The sequence below is a fragment of the Scyliorhinus torazame genome, chromosome 5, assembly GCF_047496885.1.
Source record: "Scyliorhinus torazame isolate Kashiwa2021f chromosome 5, sScyTor2.1, whole genome shotgun sequence".
Classification (NCBI taxonomy): domain Eukaryota; kingdom Metazoa; phylum Chordata; class Chondrichthyes; order Carcharhiniformes; family Scyliorhinidae; genus Scyliorhinus; species Scyliorhinus torazame.
The window spans coordinates 202,719,127-202,738,918 of NC_092711.1; the positions used below are offsets into that span (position 1 = coordinate 202,719,127).

The following is a 19,792-nucleotide window of genomic DNA, read 5'->3' on the forward strand; positions in this document are numbered from 1 at the left end:
AAGATGTAACTAGTGGAGTGCCGCAGGGTTTCGTCCGTGGACCCCACTATTTACAATATATATTAATGACTTGCATGTAGGTACTATCGCCACATTTGTACTAAAACAGGTGTGACAGTAAGTTGCAGTGACGAAATAAGAAATTTACAAATGGATATGGAGAGGGTAGTGTGCCAAAATTTGGCAGATAGAGTTTAACCTAGATAAGTGTGAGGTTATTCATTTTGGTCAGAAAAAAGGAAAGGCAACTTATTATCTAAATGGAGAGAAAATTCAGAGTGCTTCAGTGTAGAGGGATCTGGGTGTCCTCGTGAATGAATTGCAGAAAACAGTATGTAGGTACAACAGGTAAAAAGGAAGGCAAATGGAATTTTGGCCTTTATATATAATGGGATAGAATATCAAAGTCGGGAAGTGTTGCTGCAGCTGTACAAGGCATTGGTAAGACCGCACTGTGGTGTTCTTTGTGTTGCTTATTTAGGATGTCTGATGTAGTGTTCCAGAAAGACCACAGAATAGCTTTTACTCAAACAAAGCTATTATTTTATTTACACTAGTAAACTGGGTTTCGACACTTAGTCCTTTTAGAATACAGAATTGATCAATAACATCTAAATACACTCACCTACTGCTAATCTCACTCACTGGTAGAAACTCTAATCTAACCTTCTCACACTAACTGCTCTTATGACCTTCACTAGCTATCGCCTACATACACTCCTCCCCCAAGATCTAGCATCATTGCTTTATATAGTGGTAACTGCAGCTCCCACTAGTGGCTATTAATGGTACTACATTAACCCTTGCAATGCTGACAATTATGATAATACCACATGCTCCTGGAGTAAGTTGCGCAGGTTTGGTCCCCTTATTTCAGAAGGGTTATAGTAGCTGGTATAATCGCAATAGTGGTCCCGGGATCAGGACTATACAATTTCCTGTGACCTCCCCGGAATGTGAACTTCCCCTTTAAGACAGGCAGTCCTTTAAGGGGCGGGGTTTCCCCTTTACAAGGACAACCCCAGTTGAATAAAAACCCCTGTCTAATGCAGGTTGGGGAAGGAGACGCTTAGAGGAGTATTGTAAATGTACTGAAATAAACCTTGTTCTGCACTTTCTACTTCCGGGTATGCGTTCTGCCCACCATGGATTCAACAGTAGCATTAGAGGCAGTTCAGAGGAGGTTCACTGAATTGATTCCAGAGATGAGGGGCTTGTCTTGTGAAGAGAGATTGAGCAGTTTAGGCCTACACTCTCTCAAGTTTGGAATAATGAGTGGAGGACTATTTGAGGTATATAAGATGATAAAGGGTATTGGCAAAGTTGATGTAGTGTAAATTTACCTCTTGTGGGGCAATTTGGAATGTGAGGTCATAGTTTTAGGATAAATGGTAGCAGATTTAAAACAGAGATGAGGAGAAATTACTTCTCTCAAAGGGTCATGAACCTATGGAATTCACTACCACAGAGTGTGGTGGAGGCTGGGACATTGAGCAAATTTAAGGAGGAGATAGACAGCTTTTTAGTTAGTAATGGGTTAAAGGGTTATATGGAGAACGGGCAGGAAAGTGGAGTTGCTACTGGGAGGAGATCAACATGATTGTATTGAAATGGCAGAATGGGCTTGAGGGACTGAATTGCCTCGTCCTGCTCCTAGCTCTTGGGTGGGATTCTCTGTCCCGCCAGCTGGCACAGCGCACCCCTGCGAGCAGCGGGATTGTCCGTTCCCATGGCCGGCAAATGGGATTTCTGATTGTGGGCCATCCCATGCTGTTGGGAAACATTCGGATGTGGGTGTGCTGCTGGCGGAGAATCCCACAGTTTATGTTCTTGTGTATTGCAGTGTATTGTGCTGTAACAGAGGAACTGAAGAGACCCAATATGAGGCGTTTTTTGACCAACCTGGAGCTTGCTCCTTCCATCCTGCTTCTCTGTCTCTCGCTGCTTTCGCCGTGTGACTGCCCAGCGATTCCAGAGCTTCCTCCTCAGAAAGGGGGAGAGGGCAGAGGCTTGTGGCTCCTCCCTCAACGTCACTTCTTTGTCTTTGGTTGTGTTGGATTTTCTCCTTTGAGAGGCAAGTAGAGAGAGTGTGAGTGGCAGCACTTTATTTACCATCAGATAAAGTACAAGACTGGTGTGAGGAACCATCCTTAATCAGGCTGTGAACAGGAGTAAGAAGCTAGAAAATCCCTAACGGAACTTTTTCCATCTTCACTAAGTCAGACTGTGAGGGAAGGAATGGGATGTGAAGATTCTTGTTTTTCTCCCTCAATATTTGTGGGAAGTAGCACCACATGTGGACAAGAGTGCAGGCTGAGTGGAAATGGAAAATGTGCTTTTACATTTAATCTGGTTTAAGTCGCAGTTCAACTATCACCACTGCAGGTGACTGTTGTGCTCTGTGGTGCTGCTGTGAACAAGGATGCACACAGAACATATATGTGTTCAACTAACATGATGATTTATTGTCAAACACGTGGAAGGATAACTAACCAGAATTACACACAGACAAAGTTATTTGAATTCCTTAGGAGCTACTCCAGGAGTGACTGTCCTGTTGTAAGTCCTATCACCAACTTGCAAGTGTCCCGTGCCACGTGACCAAGGTCTGACACCACCAGCTGGATGGAGGTCGCTTTGCTACCTATGTACAATACTATTCACAGACATATCACCACAGTGACCAAGACTGTGGACTGAATATCTCAGGGTATTTATTATTTAGGAAGGATAGACAAAAGGGGAAAGGAAGTGAAGTGGTGTTAATTAAGGATAAAATCAGTACAATAGTGAGAGAGGATAGTGGCTCTGAAAATCTCAATGTAGAATCGGACTGGCTGAAGCTAAGAAGCAACAAGCGGCAGAAAACATGAGTGGGAATTGTCTACAGGCCTCAAAATAGTGGGAATGTAGGGGATGGCATTAAACAGGAAATTCAAAATGCATGTAACAAAGGTGCTACAATAATCATGGGTGACTGAGCAAAACCAAATATGCAACAATACTGTGGCAGACGTGTAAGAGATGATTTTTTAGACCAGGAGGTTGAGGAACCAACTTGGGAACAGGCTATCCTAGATTTGTGATCATGCATGAAGAAGGGATTAATTAATAATTTTGTTGTGTTGACTCTTTTAGGAAATAGTGACCATACCATGGAGAGAATTCTTCATTTGTCTGGGTAGCACCTTGGCACAGTGGTTAGCACTACTGCCTCCCAGCGCTAGGGACACAAGTTCAATTCTGGCCTTGGGTGACTGTCTATGGAAAGTTTGCACATTCACCCAATGTCTGTGTTAGTTTCCTCCAGGTGCTCCGGTTTCCTCCCACAGTGTGTAGGTTAGTTGGATTGACCATGTTAAAATTACCCCTTAGTGCCCAAACAGGTGCAGGTTAGGTGGGTTACGGGGATAGTATGTGGAAGTGGGTCTGACCGGGGTGCTCCCAGAGTCAGTGCAGATGTAATGGGCGAAATTACTCTCTGCACTGTGGGGATTCTATGGAAAGTGAAGAAGTCTGATCTGAAACTAGAATCCTAAATCTAAACAAAGTAAATTAAGAAGGTGGCCTAATTTGGTGGCCTATCAGAGCCTCAGCGTGTTCCTGGCAGACCCAGCGAACCCCTCATGGGCACCACAGACGCGGCCTTCACCAGACCCGACTACGTCCCAGGCCTGTGCCGCGCAGCTGCCCGTTCAGCCCGGGGGACCGTCTTCCTGCTTCTGTGGTCAGGGCCAACATCCCGACCCAGCCCGCACCGCGACATGCAGCGACTTTGGCAAAAAGGGACATTTTGCCAGAGTCTGTCTGGCCCGATCCAAAGCCCCGAAGTCAAAAGCTTACCAGTCCCGATCCACGGACTCACAGGCCTACAGACCCCGCAATGTGGCTGCGTGCCTGCCGGTACCGCCCCCTTCAGACACGTCATCCGCCTCGTGCAGCTCATGGGTGGAGCCACCCTTAACTCAGCCCGACACGTGCAACCCATGGGGCGGCCATATTGGCCGCCATCTTCAACACCAACCGATACGTGCGACCGATGGGGGTGGCCATCTTGGTCGCCATCTTCAACTCAGCCCGACACGTGCGACTCTTGGGGGCCACCATCTTGTGACACCGATACCTCACATATAACAAGGAGAAGTGCATTTTCCACACAACCCGACTAGCCATCCTCGGCTATTTCATGGAAAACGGGGTCCATGGGGCCCCCTCATGGAACTTCCCCTTCCCCTCAGCCTCAAGGCCCTCAACCGCTGCCTGGGGCTATTCTCCTATTACGCCCAGTGGGTCCCCAACTATGCAGACAAAGCCCGCCCACTTATCAGAACCAGTATATTTCCCTGACGGCTGAGGCCCGCTCGGCCTTCAGCCGCATCAAGGCCGATATCACTAAGGCCGTGATGCACACGGTGGATGAGTCCGTCCCCTTCCAAGTAGAGAACGATGCGTCAGACGTCGCCCTGGCCGCCACCCTCAACCAGGCGGGCAGGCCACTAGTCTTCTTTTCTAGAACCCTCCACGCCTCCGAGATTCGACACTCTTCTGTCGAGAAGGAAGCGCAAGCCATTGTGTAAGCTGTGCGGCATTGGAGACACTACCTAGCCGGTAGGAGAATCACCCTTATCACCGACCAACGGTCGGTAGCCTTTATTTTCGACAACGCACAACGGGGCAAAATTAAAAACGACAAAATCTTCAGGTGGAGGATCGAACTCTCCACTTACAATTACCACATCAAGTATCATCCTGGGGAGCTCAACGAGCCCTCAGATGCCCTATCCCGCGGCACATGCGCCAGTGCGCAAGATGATCGACATCGGGCTGACCCCAATGACCTCTGTCACCCGGGGGTCACTCAGCTTATCCACTTTATTAAGACCCGCAATCTGCCCTACTCCACCGAGGAGATCAGGGCCAATTTGTCTGCACAGATAAGCAAGTAACCTATTTTGTAAACTTGATTTATAATTGGCATTTGGACTGTATTGGGTTGCTTAATTGGAATTAGTGGCAGGTGTAGAAAGTAAATTAAATTGAAAACTTTTGGGGTTTCTGTTCTAGGAAGGTAACAAAAGTTGGGGTCTGGTCCGGTGTCCTAACATATAGAAAAAAGAAGCAAACACTGTATATTGGAAACTTTATCCTCATTGGCATTATTTGTAAAACTGGATATTTTCTGCTAAATCATGAAAATGAAGATAAGACCATTAGACATAGGAGCGGAAGTAAGGCCATTCGGCCCATCGGGTCCACTCCACCATTCAATCATGGCTGATTTCAACTCCATTTACCCGCTCTCTCTCCATAGCCCTTAATTCCTTGAGAAATCAAGAATTTATCAACTTCTGTCTTAAAGACACTCAACGTCCCGGCCTCCACTGCCCTCTGTGGCAATGAATTCCACAGACCCACCACTCTCTGGCTGAAGAAGTTTCTCCTCATCTCTGTTCTAAAGTGACTCCCTTTTATTCTAAGGCTGTGCCCCCTAGTCTCCCCTGCTAATGGAAACAACTTCCCTACGTCCACCCTATCTAAGCCATTCATTATCTTGTAAGTTTCTATTAGATCTCCCCTCAACCTCCTAAACTCCAATGAATATAATCCCAGGATCCTCAGACGTTCATCGTATGTGAGGCCTACCATTCTTGGGATCATCTGTGTGAATCTCCGCTGGACCCGCTCCAGTGCCAGTATGTCCTTCCTGAGGTGTGGGGCCCAAAATTGCTCACAGTATTCTAAATGGGGCCTAACTAGTGCTTTATAAAGCTTCAGAAGTACATCCCTGCTTTTATATTCCAAGCCTCTTGAGATAAATGACAACATTGCATTTGCTTTCTTAATTACGGACTCAACCTGCAAGTTTACCTTTAGAGAATCCTGGACTAGGACTCCCAAGTCCCTTTGCACTTCAGCATTATGAATTTTTTCACCGTTTAGAAAATAGTCCATGCCTCTATTCTTTTTTCCAAAGTGCAAGACCTCGCACTTGTCCACGTTGAATTTCATCAGCCATTTCTTGGACCACTCACCTAAACTGTCTAAATCTTTCTGCAGCCTCCCCACCTCCTCAATACTACCTGCCCCTCCACCTAGCTTTGTATCATCGGCAAACTTAGCCAGAATGCCCCCAGTCCCGTCATCTAGATTGTTAATATATAAAGAGAACAGCTGTGGCACTAACACTGAACCCTGCGGGACACCACTCGTCACCGGTTGCCATTCCGAAAAAGAACCTTTTATCCCAACTCTCTGCCTTCTGCCTGACAGCCAATCATCAATCCATTTAGTACCTTGTCTCGAATACCATGGGCCCTTATTTTACTCAGCAGTCTCCCGTGAGGCACCTTATCAAAGTCAAGATAGATAACATCCATTGGCTCTCCTTGGTCTAACCTATTTGTTATCTCTTCAAAGATGGCTGCTAAATTCACTTAATCATAGGGTTAGCCCACTGAGTAGGAGTTAACCCCAGCAGTTTCAAGAGCAACATAATAATATTCTTAACTTTTGGAATTTCACACCTCATGACTCAAACCTCTTGAAATCAACGAAAGCAGAGCAAATGGAGACAAACTGGCTCCCCACTCTGAACTTTTACAACAAAGAAAGATCGAAACCCGATACTGGAAAAGATGTGAATAACCAAGTTGTCCCTCTCCAAAGGAGGAACATTGGAATTCTGGCCAGGAGCATAGGAATTAATTGTCAAGCTGCAGTTAACCATTAATAGGTCGAAGTATATGACTCAAGATTCTGGCCTGTTGTATAGTTTTACTGACCCTCATAGTCAGATTTCGGTTTTAACATCAACAGAGCAAAAACATCTAACAGCCGTGCTGGATGACCAGCCTCAATCTATCAAGCCTGTTTGACTTTAAAAGTCTCTGTTTAATGCCTGCCAAGTGGGTAGCACTGTTGCTTCATAGCGCCAGGGTCCCAGGTTTGATTCCCGGCTTGGGTCACTGTCTGTGCGGAGTCCGCATGTTCTCCCTGTGTCTGTGAGGGTTTCTTCCATTTTGTTCCCACAAGTCCCGAAAGACGTGCTGTTGAGGAGAATTGGACATTCTGAATTCTCCCTTTGTGTACCCAAACAGGCGCCGGAGACTTGTGATACCAGTAAAGATTATTAAGTGGTCTAAACACAGGAAAAACACTCATGCAGAAACATCATAATCTTTATTAGTGTCACAAGTAGGCTTACATTAACACTGCAATTAAGTTACTGTGAAAATCCCCGAGTCACCACACTCCGGCGCCTGTTCAGATACACTTGAGGGAAAATTCAGAATGTCCAATTCACACAACAAGCACATCTTTCGGGAATTGTGGGAGGAAATCCACGCAGACACGGGGAGATGTTCAGACTCTGCACAGACAGTGACCCAAGCCAGGAATCGAACGCGGGTCCTGATGCATTATCTATGTTTGATTAACACGGACTGCAACTCGATGCAGTATTACTTGAACTCAGGGGCGGGATTCTCCCCTACCCGGTGGGGCGGGGGGTCCCGGCGGGACGGAGTGGCATGGTCGGGCCACCCCAAAGGAATCCTCCGCACCTTTCGGGGCTAGACCCGCCCCGGAGTGGTTGGCGTCCCGCCGGCTGCCGTGGAATGCCTTTGGCGCCACGCCAGCCGGGGCCGAAGGGATTCTGCCGGCCGGCGGAAGTCCGCGCATGCGCGGGAGAGTCAGCAGCTGCTGAGATCATCCCCGCGCATGTGCAGGGGTGGGTCACCTACGCGTTGGCCATGGTGGAGGTTGATGGCCGATGCGGAGGAGAAAGAGTGCCCTCACGGCACAGGCCCGCCCGCGGATCGGTAGGCCCTGATCGTGGGCCAGGCCATCGTGGGGGCACCCCCCGGGGCCAGATTGCCCTGCGCAGCCCCCCAGGACTCCAGAGACTGCCCGTGCCGCCGGGCTGCTGCTCGGGCATCTTGGGTGGCGTGGTGCCACCCGGTTCTGCCCGCTGCCCACCAGATGCATCCCCTGCAGGGGTCACCGGCACAGGCCCCAGCACCTCCTCCTCCCTCGGGGTGCCCGATGCCCCCCGGGCTACACCATGGGACGGGGGGTGCGAGCGGGGCCATCCCCTGAGGCCCACCTGCCACCTCCACTGCCAGACCTGGAGGCCCGCTCTGGTCTTGACCAGGGTCTGCACGTTCGTTGCCATGGAGCACAGTGAGTGGACCATCTCCGTCTGGGACTGCATCACATCACACTGCGACTGTGCCACCACCCTGAGGGTCTGTGCCAAATCAGCCAGTGACTGGGCCACCTCCCTCTGGGTGTGGGCCACGTCCCTCTGGGTCTGGGACATCTCCCTGGGCAATGCCGCCAACGTTCTCAGCCATGGCCTGCTGTGACTGGGCCACGCTGAGGAGCAGCGCTGAAATGTCCAGGTGGCTCCGGCACATAGCTGCCTGTGAGAGGGCAGCCCTGTCCTGAGCCTCGGCCCTCACCTGCACGGAATGCTCCAGGCCTTGGACACTCTGACCATCGCTCCATTGCCTCCCCGCGGACACCACCCGTGAGGTGTCGGCCTGGGTGGCACGCATGACCGGCACCAACTCCTGCTCCTGCATGAGGATGGACTCCTCCACCTGCGCCTGCAGGTGATGGATGCCCGCCATCATCACTTCTTGCAAGTCCCTGGATCTCTGACTGCACCTGCACAATGGCTGGGACTGGATGTTCCAGTAGCCCGGACCCCATCTGGATGGCAGCTGGTTCCTGGGGCTGGCCTGCCCTCCGACAGTCCGGCCCATTGGCTGCTCCTACCTCCACCTGCTGTACCGGACGTGATGTGCGGTGTGCACCAGAGAGTGTACCAGGAACATCTTCACTAATGAGCCCAACCGAGGTGATAGTCTCTGGGATGGTGGAGGATATAGGAGACAGCAGTGAGGGAAAGTCCGTGTCCTCCTCCGATCTGAGCTCCGGGGTGTCCTGCGTCTCAAGCAGAGGGCTGGTGTTCGGGCTGCTCTCCCCTTCAGTGCTTGGTTGTCTGGCGGCACCGGCTCTGGCATTGGGGGGGAGTGAGTGGTGGGTGGGGTGAGGTAGGTGGTGGTGTGAGGGGTGAGGTGGGTTTCGTGGGGTCGTGTGCACACATGTGTCATGAGCTGGGCAACAACGCAGGGTCTCACTTGCTCGCCCGCTGCCGCCTCCCCTCCTCGCTGACCTGCTTTTCCTCCGGGCCGCCGCCCATGTCCAGTGCCCTCTGTTCGGGCATGGTGAGTGGCCGCAGGTTTTCTCCCGCTCCCGGCGGTTGTGCGCAGCTTTCTCCGGGGTGGGGCCACACACAAAAAAATGTCACCGTTAGACATTCTGACGCATGCAGTCAAGGGGTTAGGAAGATGATGGCATTAGTGCCCAAGACACCCGGCCATTGCGGCTGGCATGGGTGCTGGCATGTGGAGCAGGGTGGGGGTTCCTGCCCCGGGGGGGGGGGGCGGGTTACGGGTGCGTGGTGGAGGTGGGGGGAGGGGCCGGGTTACGGGTGTGTGGGGGGTGAGAGGCCGGGTTACGGGTGTGTGTGGGTGGGCGGGGTTGGCACCAGGGGCACAGCACTGCCTACTCACCCTGGCCGCCCTGAGGAGGTCATGCAGTTTCTCCCAGCCCTGCATGCCAGTCCGGACGACGTTGCCGACGACGCTGACCGGCTCTACCAGCTGCGCGCAGGCACGCCGAACAGTGGCGTCTGGCGGCCTTCCTCCCAGGCCAGGGTCCACCTCTTTTCCACGGTGTCCAAGAGGGTCTCCAGCTCAGCGTCCCTGAACCAATCACGGACCCGGCGAATCCGGTGCCATTTTGCTTGGAACTGGTTGCGTTCCACGTGCTGATGGTGCTAGCCCATTCAGAGTTGCTGAATTGGTGCACCTGTTGCGCCATTTTTCTTTTCGGAAATCATCACTGTTCTCACGCCGGCGTCAGCACTTAGTCTCAAAATCGGAAAATCCAGCCCCACATATATAAGCAGCATTCACCATCGACCTTACAACCTTTTGTCTACTCTCCCACAGCCAGCTTACTCTCCCAATCCTTTTTCTACATCCCTCACAAGCCGACAACTCAGATTATAAACCAACTACCCCCCGACCTCTTGACTACAATTCCCTCTCCAAACTCCTCGAGCTAACACCATAAGGACACCCCAATGATACCCATACCCTGCCGACGACCCCCAACCCCGATTCTCCTCACTGACTACACACCCACAATGATCTGCACAACTGACCATTCTTCCACTAACCATCTGACTCCTCCACCCCATTGAACAACATATGCTACTGATCTACCAATCCCGCAAACCCACCAAAACCACCCTAAATCCTATCGAATAATTGTGCTAGTGTGCTCCATTAAGGGCACAAGTTCTCAGAGGGTCATGTGACTCTTCAGCCAATCGGGTCAGCGCACGAACCTTGGGGCTGAGCGCTGCTAATTTCCTTTAATTAGGAATTTGGTGTCATGGAGTGCAGTAGCCTTTATCTCACTCTCAGTATATAGTTACTTACCTTAGTAAACTGTTTATTCGTTAATCTAATTGCTGGTCGCCAGTCTTTCAGGATATCACGGGCAGGATTCTCCGACCACCCGCCGGGTCGGTGAATCGTCAGGGGGCGACGTGAATCCCGCCCCCTCCGCCGGCTGCCAAATTCTCCAGCGCCGGGGTTTAGGCGGGGGCGGGAATTGCGCCATGCCGGTTGGTGGCCGCTGCCAGCGCCCCCTCCCACCCCCCAGCGACTCTCCGCACCGCAATGGACCAAGCGGCCACCCGTTTTCGGCCAGTCCCGTCGGTGTAAATTACGCAAGGTTCTTACCGGCGGGACATGGCTCTGCGGGCGGCCTGCGGAGTCCTCGGGGGTGCGTGGGAGATCTGGCCCCGGGGGGGTCCCCACGGTGGCCTGGCCCGTGATTGGGGCCCACCGATCCGCGGGCAGGCCTGTGACGTGGGGGCATGCTTTCCCTCCACGCCGGCCGCTGTGAACCTCCGTCACGGCGCAGACACAAAACCCCCTGCACATGCACTGGGATCGCGCCAGCGGTTCGGCGCATGCGCCAGAATACGCTGGCGCTCCCGCGCATACGCCAACTTGTGCCGGCCGACGGAGGCCCTTCGGCGCCGGTTGGCATGGCGCCAAACACTCCGCCGCTGGCCTAGCCCCCGAAGGTGTGTAGGATTCCGCACCTTCGGGGCGGCCCGACGCCAGAGTGGTTCGCACCCACTCCTTCGCACCGGTACGGGCCGCCCCGCCGGTTAGCGGAGAATCCCGCCCATACATTTGGCAATGTGGGTCAATCGGAGTGGCATCCTACGGTGGTCAGGTGGATTGGCAACACTAAATATCGAGAGGGGATAGCAGGGAAGGCAGTGCAATGTTCCTCCTACAGAATGTTTGAGGTGAGGGACGCCGTCAGTGTCCCTGCTGATTTCACCTGTTGGAAGTGCACCCATCTCCAGCTCCTCAGAAACTGCGTTAGGGAACTGGAGCTAGAGCTGCATGAGCTTCGAATCATTCGGGAGGCAGAGGTGGTCATAGATGGTAGCTTCAGGGATGTAGTTACTCCGAAGAACCAAGGTAGATGGGTGACGGTGAGAGGGGCTGGGAGGAAGCAGTCAGTGCAGGGATCCTCTGTGGTCGTTCCTCTCAGTGACAAATATTCCATTTTGGATACTGTTGAGGGGGACGACCTACCAGGGGTAAGCCACGGTGAACGGATCTCCAGCACTGAGTCCGTCCCTGTGGCTCAGAAGGGAAGGAGGGAGAGCAGGACAGCAATAGTTATTGGGGACTCGATAGTTAGAGGGACAGATAGACGGTTCTGTGGCAGCGAAAGAGACTCATGGATGGTATGTTGCCTCCCGGGTGCCAGGGTCCGTGACGTCTTGGACAGTGTTTTCAGAATCCTTAAAGGGGAGGGGGAGCAGTTACAAGTTGTGGTACACATCGGTACCAACGACATAGGTAAGAGAAGGGATGGTGATTTAAAACAGGAATTTAGGGAGCTAGGGTGGAAGCTGAGAGCCAGGACAAACCATGTTGTCATCTCTGGTTTGTTGCCAGTGCCACATGCTAGTGAGGTGAGGAACAGGGAGAGAGTGCAGATAAACACGTGGCTGCAGGGATGGTGTAGGAGGGAGGGTTTCAGGTACGTGGATAATTGGAGCATATTCTGGGAAAGGTGGGACCTGTACAGACAGGACGGTTTGCACCTGAACCAGAGGGGCACCAATATCTTGGGAGGGAAATTTGCTACGGTTCTTCGGGGGGGGGGGGGGGGGTTTAAACTAATTTGTCAGGGGACTGGGAAAACGAGCTGTAGTCCAGAAGTCAGTGTTGAGAGTAGTGAGGTACTGAGGAGGGTATCAAGGTCGCAGGAGTGTACCGGCAGACAGAAAGGTGGGTGGAAGTGTGTCTACTTCAATGCAAGGAGCATCCGGAATAAGGTAGGTGAACTTGGAGCGTGGATTGGTACTTGGGACTACGATGTTGTGCCATTATGGAGACATGGTTAGAACAGGGACAGGAATGGTTGTTGGAAGTTCCGGGGTATAGATGTTTCAGTAAGTGTAGGGAAGGTGGTAAAAGAGGTGGAGGAGTAGCATTGTTAATCAAGGATAGTTTAACGGCTGCAGAAAGGCAGTTTGAAGGGGATCTGCCTACTGAGATAATATGGGCCGAAGTTAGAAATAGGAAAGGAGCGGTCACATTGTTAGGAGTTTTCTATAGGCCCCCAAATAGTAATAGAGACGTGGAGGAAGTAATTACAAAACAGATTATGGATAGGTGTGGAGGTCTCAGGGTAGTTGTCGTGGGTGACTTTAACTTTCCAAATATTGATTGGAACCTCTATTGGTCGAACAGTTCGGATGGGGCAGTTTTTGTACAGTGTGTGCAGGAGGGTTTCCTGACACAATATGTGGATGGGCCGACAAGAGGGGGGGCCACATTGGATTTGGTACTGGGTAATGAACCGGGCCAAGTGTTAGATTTCTTTGTGGGAGAGCACTTTGGAGATAGTGACCACAATTTGGTGTCTTTCACTATTGCAATGGAGAGGGATAGGGCCATACGGCAGGGCAAGGTTTATAATTGGGGGAGGGGTAATTATGATGTGATTAGGCAAGAATTAGGGAGCATAAGTTGGGAACAGAAACTGTCAGGGAAAGATACAAATGAAAAGTGCAGCTTGTTCAAGGAACAAATACTGCGTGTCCTTGATAGGCATGTCCCTGTCAGGCAGGGAGGAAATGGCCGTGTGAGGGAACCATGGTTCACAAAAGAGGTTGAATGCCTTGTCAAGAGGAAAAAGGAAGAGTATGTAAGGATGAGAAAATAATGTTCAGTAGGGTGGCTTGAGGGTTACAAGGTAGCAAGGAATGAGCTGAAAAAAGGGCTTAGGAGAGCTAGGAGGGGGCATGAGAAGTCCTTGGCAGGTCGGATCAAGGAAAACCCCAAGGCTTTTTACTCTCCTGTGAGAAATAAAAGAATGACCAGGGTGAGGGTAGGGCCGGTCAAGGACAGTAGTGGGAACTTGTGCATGGAGTCAGAAGAAATAGGAGAGGCGTTGAATGAATACTTTTCTTCATTGTTCACAAAGGAGAGGGGCCATGTTTTTGAGGATGAGAGTGTAATTCAGGGGGGTAGGCTGGAGGAGGTAGATGTTATGAGGAAGCATGTATTAGCAATTTTGAAAAACCTGAGGGTTGACAAGTCCCCTGGGCCAGATGGGATATACCCAAGGATTCTTTGGGAGGCAAGGGATGAGATGGCAGAGCCTTTGGCTTTGATCTTTGGGTCCTCGCTGTCCACGGGGATAATGCCAGGGGACTTGAGAGTGGCAAATGTTGTTCCTCTGTTCAAGAAAGGGTATAGGAATGACCCTGGTAATTATAGGCCAGTTAGTCTTACTTCGGTGGTCGGGAAGATAATGGAAAAGGTCCTGAAGAATAGGATTTATGACCATCTGGAAAGATGCAGCTTAATCTGGGATAGTCAACATGGATTTGTGAAGGGTAGGTCTTGCCTCAGAAATTTGATTGAATTCTTTGAGGAGGAAACTAAGTATGTTGATGAAGGTAGAGCAGTTGATGTCGTATACATGGATTTTAGTAAGGCGTTTGATAAGGTTCCCCACGGTCGGCTCATGAAGAAAGTAAGGAGGTGTGGGATAGAGGGAAATTTCGCCAATTGGATAAGTAACTGGCTATCACATAGAAGACAGAGTGGTGGTGGATGGAAAATTTTCAGACTGGAGACCAGTTACCAGCGGTGTACCACAGGGATCAGTGCTGGGTCCTCTGCTATTTGTAATTTTTATCAATGACTTGGAGGAGGGGGCTGAAGGGTGGGTCAGTAAATTTCCGGATGACACCAAGATTGGTGGAGTAGTGGATGAGGTGGAGGGCTGTTGTAGGCTGCAAAGAGACATTGATAGGATGCAGAGCTGGACCGAAAAATGGCAGATGGACTTTAACCCTGATAAGTGCGAGGTGATTCATTTTGTAGAAAAGATTTGAATGCGGATTACAGGGTCAATGACAGGGTTCTGAGGGAGGAATGTGGAGGAACAGAGAGAACTTGGGGTTCATGTCCACAGATCTCTGAAGGTTGCCACTCAAGTGGATAGAGCCGTGAAGAAGGCTTATAGTGTGTTCGCGTTTATTAACAGGGGGCTTGAGTTTAGGAGCCGCGGGGTTATGCTGCAACTATACATGACCCTGGTGAGACCACATTTGGAGTATTGTGTGCAGTTCTGGTCAGCTCATTATAGGAAGGATGTGGAAGCATTGAAAAGGGTGTAAAGGAGATTTACCAGGATGCTGCCTGGTTTTCAGGATAGGTCTTATGAGGAAAGGTTGAGGGAGCTAGAGCTTTTCTCCTTGGAGCAGAGGAGGATGAGAGGCGACTTAATAGAGGTTTATAAGATAATGAGGGGGATAGACAGAGTGGACGTTCAGAGACTGTATCCTCAGGTGGATGTAGCTGTTACAAGGGGGCATAACTATAAGATTCAGGGTGGGAGATATAGGAGGGATGTCCGAGGTAGGTTATTTACTCAGAGAGTGGTTAGGGTGTGGAATGGACTGCCTGCTGTGATAGTGGAGTCGGACACTTTAGGAACTTTCAAGTGGTTATTGGATAGGCACATGGAGCACGCCAGAATGACAGTGAGTGGGATAGCTTGATCTTGGTTTCGGATAATGCTCGGCACAACATCGAGGGCCGAAGGGCCTGTTCTGTGCTGTAATGTTCTATGTTCTACTGCTACCGAAATTGGGAGAGCCGACCTCATTTGGAAGCATTTCCTTTGAAGCAAACTCATTCAGCAGTCTGAGTGTCAAAATGCCCCTTTTTGGGAAACTTGAGCTGTTTGACCCTAACACGGAACAGTGGGTGCGGTATGTCAGACTCCTCGCTCTTTTGTAAAGGCCAATGAAAAATGAGGGGGGGGGGGGAATTAGCAGCAGGTAATCCTGTTAACAGTTTATGGGACTCTGACCTTCAACCTGGTTAGGCGTCTGACTTCTCCAGATGCACCCGACTCCAAAATCTTTGAGGAGCCTGTGGAATTAGTCAAGGGACATTATCACCTGAAACCCTGGCGATAATGCAACTTACAAATTAAATTCTATGACAAGAGCCCCAGGGGAGATGAAAGCGGCATTCATGGTGGGCCTCCGACAGATGACTGAACAATGCAAGTTTGACAAAACTACATGTTGAGAGACATACTAGTCTGTGGTGTTTTAAGACACGGCCATACAAAATAAATTGTTGGCAGAGGCAGAGGTTGCCTTAAGAAATGCATTAGCGGTCACCCAGGCTGCTTAAAGAGTCAAAAGAATGGCTATGGAACTGCAGAGCATGTAGGAAGGTGAGGTCCACCAGGTTTGGCGGGAAGCCATTCGCAGTCATGGTGCCAGGGATAAAGACAGACAAAGAAAGTAATAAGCTAAGAGACTAGGGGAAAAATAGAATGCAGAGATATAGGGAAATTGGTCCGCAGACCAGGTGTTATGAAGAATCCTGTCAGTGTGGTGAAGATCAACCCCAGGAGAGATGTAAATTCAGAGAAGCTACATGTTATGCCTGCAATAGGTGAGGAAACAGTAGGAGGAAGATGCCAGACTAGCCACGAAGGAAGCTTTAAGGATCCTGCGAACAACCACAGCACCCGTAAGCTACCTGCACCAGTCAGCTCAATTGCCTCTGATAGTAGTGGGGGGATCAAGGGTCACATCTGGTGGGCCGAGATTGGCTTTGCCAAATTAGATTAAATTGGCTAGAAATCTTCCACCTTAACATAGAGGATTTCCATGACCTCTTAAAAATAAACTAAGTGGTTTGCAAAGACAGGTTATGCAAGATACATGGACGAAAAGCAAACATCTACGTGGGACCTGAAGCCATGCCCAGTTTTATGGAGCCTTATCTGTCCCCTATGCCTCACATGTACAGTCTTTGGAATGGACAGCTCCAATCATAGATACATAGAAGATAGGAGCAGGAGGAGGCCTTTTGGCCCTCCATTTACCACGATCATGGCTGATCATCCAACCCAACCCAATAGCCTAATCCTGCTTTCTCCCCGTAGCCCTTGATCCCACTCTCCCCAAGTGCTATCTCTAGCTGCCTCTTGAATATATTCAATGATTTAGCATCGACTACTTCCTGTTGTAATGAATTCCACAGGCTCACAACTCTTTGGGTGAAGAAATGTCTCCCCATCTCTATCCAAAATGGTTTACCCTGAATCGAGACTGTGAACCCTGGTTCTGGACACACCCATCATTGGTAACATCTTCCCTGCATCTACCTTGTCTAGTCCTGTTAAAATTTTATAAGTCTCTATGAGGTCCACCCTGATTCTTCTGAACTCCAGCGAGAACAATCCCAACCTAGTCAATCTCTCCTCATATGACAGTCCCGCCATCCCTCGAATTAGCCTGGTAAACCTTTGCTGCACTCCCTCGAGAGCAAGAACATCCTTCCTCAGAGAAGGAGACCAAAACTGCACACAATACTCCCCACGGCCCTGTACAACTGCAAAAACACATCCCTGCTTCTATGCTTGAAACCTCTCGCAATGAAGGCCAACATACCATTAGCCTGCTTTACCGCTTGCTGCACCTGCATGCTTACCTTCAGCGACTGGTGCAGGCACAAGGACACCCAGGTCCCGCTGCACACTCCCCTCTCCCAATTTACAACCATTCAGGTAGTAATCTGCCTTCCTGTATTTGCTTCCATAGTAAATAACCTTACACTTATCCAAATTATGCTGCATCTGCTATTGAATTTCCCACCCGCCCAACCTGTCCAGATCATGCTGTCAGATCCCTGCATCCTCGTCACAATTCACCCTCCCACCCAACTTGGTATCATCTGCAAACTTTGAGATGTTACATGTTGTTCCCTCATCCAAATCATTAATATATGTTGTAACTAGCTGGGGTCCCAGCACCGATCCCTGTGGCACCCCACTAGTTAGTGCCTGCCAATTTGAAAAGGACCCATTCATCCCTACTCTTTGTTTCCTCTCTGCCAACCAGTTTTCTATCCACCTCAATACATTTCCGCCAGTCCCACACGCTTTACTTTTTCACAATAATCTCTTATGCGGGACTTTGTCAAATGCCTTCTGTAAGTCCAAATATACCACAGCGACTGGCTCCCCCTTGTCAACTGTGCTGGTTACATCTTTAAAGAATTCCAACAGATTTGTCAAGCATGATTTTCCCTTCATAAATCCATGCCAGTGGTTAAGCCTGATGGAACCATTAGCATATGCGGGGACTACAAATTAACCGTGAAAGAGGCAGCAATATTGTCCCAATACCCAATGCCAAGAATTGAAGATTTACACGCTAAAATTAGCAGGAGGCTTGACTTGCACTTACATTAAACTTGATATTAGCCAAGCATACCAGCAATTAGAGTTAGATGAGACATATATTGATCCGATAAATACTAACAAAGGGTTTTACCAGTATACCTGGCTACCCTTTGCAATCTCATCAGCGTATGCGATTTTCCAATGCACAATGGAAAGTTTATAATAGGACCGGCGTCTATCTAAATGATGTGCCGATTACACAAGCATCCGAAAAAGAGCACCGAGTAAATCTCAAAGAAGATTTTTAAAGATGTGAGAAGGCTGGGGTAAGGCTAAAAAGAGAAACATTTGCGCTCCAAGCTCATGAAGTGACTTGTTTAGGATTTACAGTAGACGTCAAAGGGCTGCACCCTTTGGAGAAGAAGGAAAAATACGATTGAAGATGCTCCGGCCCCAAAAATATGCCAGAATTGAAATCTTTTTTAGGAATAGTGAATTATTAAAGCAGATTTATTCCTAATCTTTCTGCAATGTTGGCATCCCTACACACACTACTCAAGAAGTACCAGGGGTGGTACTGGAGAGAGCATCAGAAATAAGCCTTTGAGCAGGTTAACCTAACTTTACACTCATCCAGTCTCTTGGCTCATTTTGATCCCTCAAGATAGATCATCTTTACCTGCGACGTGTCTCCTAACAGAATCGGAGCGGTTTTAGTGAATAAGATGGAAGATCCTCCAGAAACACAGATTGCATATTGGAAGGTTACTCTTGTAAATCCTTGTCTGAACTTTGTATTCCTTTGTAATTTCTGTTCTTTTTGGCTTTTATCATTTTTGTACCTGGACAATTACTGGGGCCTATGCCTTTAATAAGGACTTCCCCTTTAATTAAAAATAATGAATCCCCAGCAGGCTGTGCTGTTGCTCTGATGTCAGTGGTGACACCACTTGAAGGGATTTGGCTGTCAGCCAATGAACTACTTTATATTCCCGGGTCTTAACTGCCACTCGAATGCTGATTGGTGCTGATCATTTTGGAATGTTCTTTACATTGTGAGACTATGGGCTGGATTCTCTGGTCGCCGACGGCGTAATTGAATTCGGCGAACGGCCGGAGAATCCAAGTTTACGGCCATGTATTGACTTAGGCCAGGCCTTAGAGATTGGCCAATTAGAATACGAGTTCCCTGATTAGTGGCCCAATCATATTACAGGGAGTGTCAGATCCTCTGCACTCTCGTGTATTCAGCAGACTGAAAGGTCATGGGGTTGGTCAGCTGTTGGGTTTGTAAATAAAAGGAATTCTGGTGATGGGTCTTCTGCCTCCGTGGACTTACAACAGGCCAAATTGGGGGCGGCGAGCCAGGTGCTCCAAGCTGCTGTCTTGCTAGCCCCCGGCAATATGGGGAATCGGTGGCCGTTTTGCGCCAATTTGCCAGCGTAGGGACATAGCCCCAGAATCGAAGAATCCAACCCCTTGTGTTTGCTTTCAATTTCGATTTGATCATGAAGCTAGAGGGCCATAGTTCTGAACTCTCTCTAACGACCTGAAGAACAGGCCTTTATCTCTGCACCGCCAGTTTAAATTGCAGGGAAATCCACTCCAGCACCAGCTGCAGTCAGAATGGGTTGTTTAAAAATCCTTTTTAAAATCTCATGTGGAGAACTCTAATCTTTTCTCAGAGAGGCTATTAACCAGAGAGGTTAATCTGGTGGAGATGGAAGCAAGCCAGATTTTCACAGTAACTTCATTGAAGCCTACTTGCGACAATAAGCGATATTCATTCATTCATCTGGTGGAGATGGAAGCAAGTCAGATTTAAACAGGTCTGCGTGAGGCGGATCTTCCGAGTAAATGCCCAGTTAATACAAGTTAAAATGACTCCCCAGAGGGGATCCCACAGCCTGAGAGTCCTGCCTGATTGTTTCAGCCAGAAGAACCTTGT

At 49.5% G+C, this 19,792-nt stretch overlaps 1 protein-coding gene across 2 annotated transcripts in view; it reads right to left on the minus strand.

The window, feature by feature from the left end:
• Positions 1-19,792, minus strand: part of LOC140420890 (interferon-inducible GTPase 5-like) — a 59,034-nt gene that overhangs the window by 30,258 nt on the left and 8,984 nt on the right. For both annotated transcript variants that reach the window (XM_072505008.1, XM_072505009.1), the window contains exon 2: positions 1,903-2,065. In XM_072505008.1, coding sequence (XP_072361109.1) covers positions 1,903-1,922 — 20 coding nt within the window. In that variant the 5' untranslated portion in view covers positions 1,923-2,065. The remainder of the gene's footprint in view (positions 1-1,902; positions 2,066-19,792) is intronic.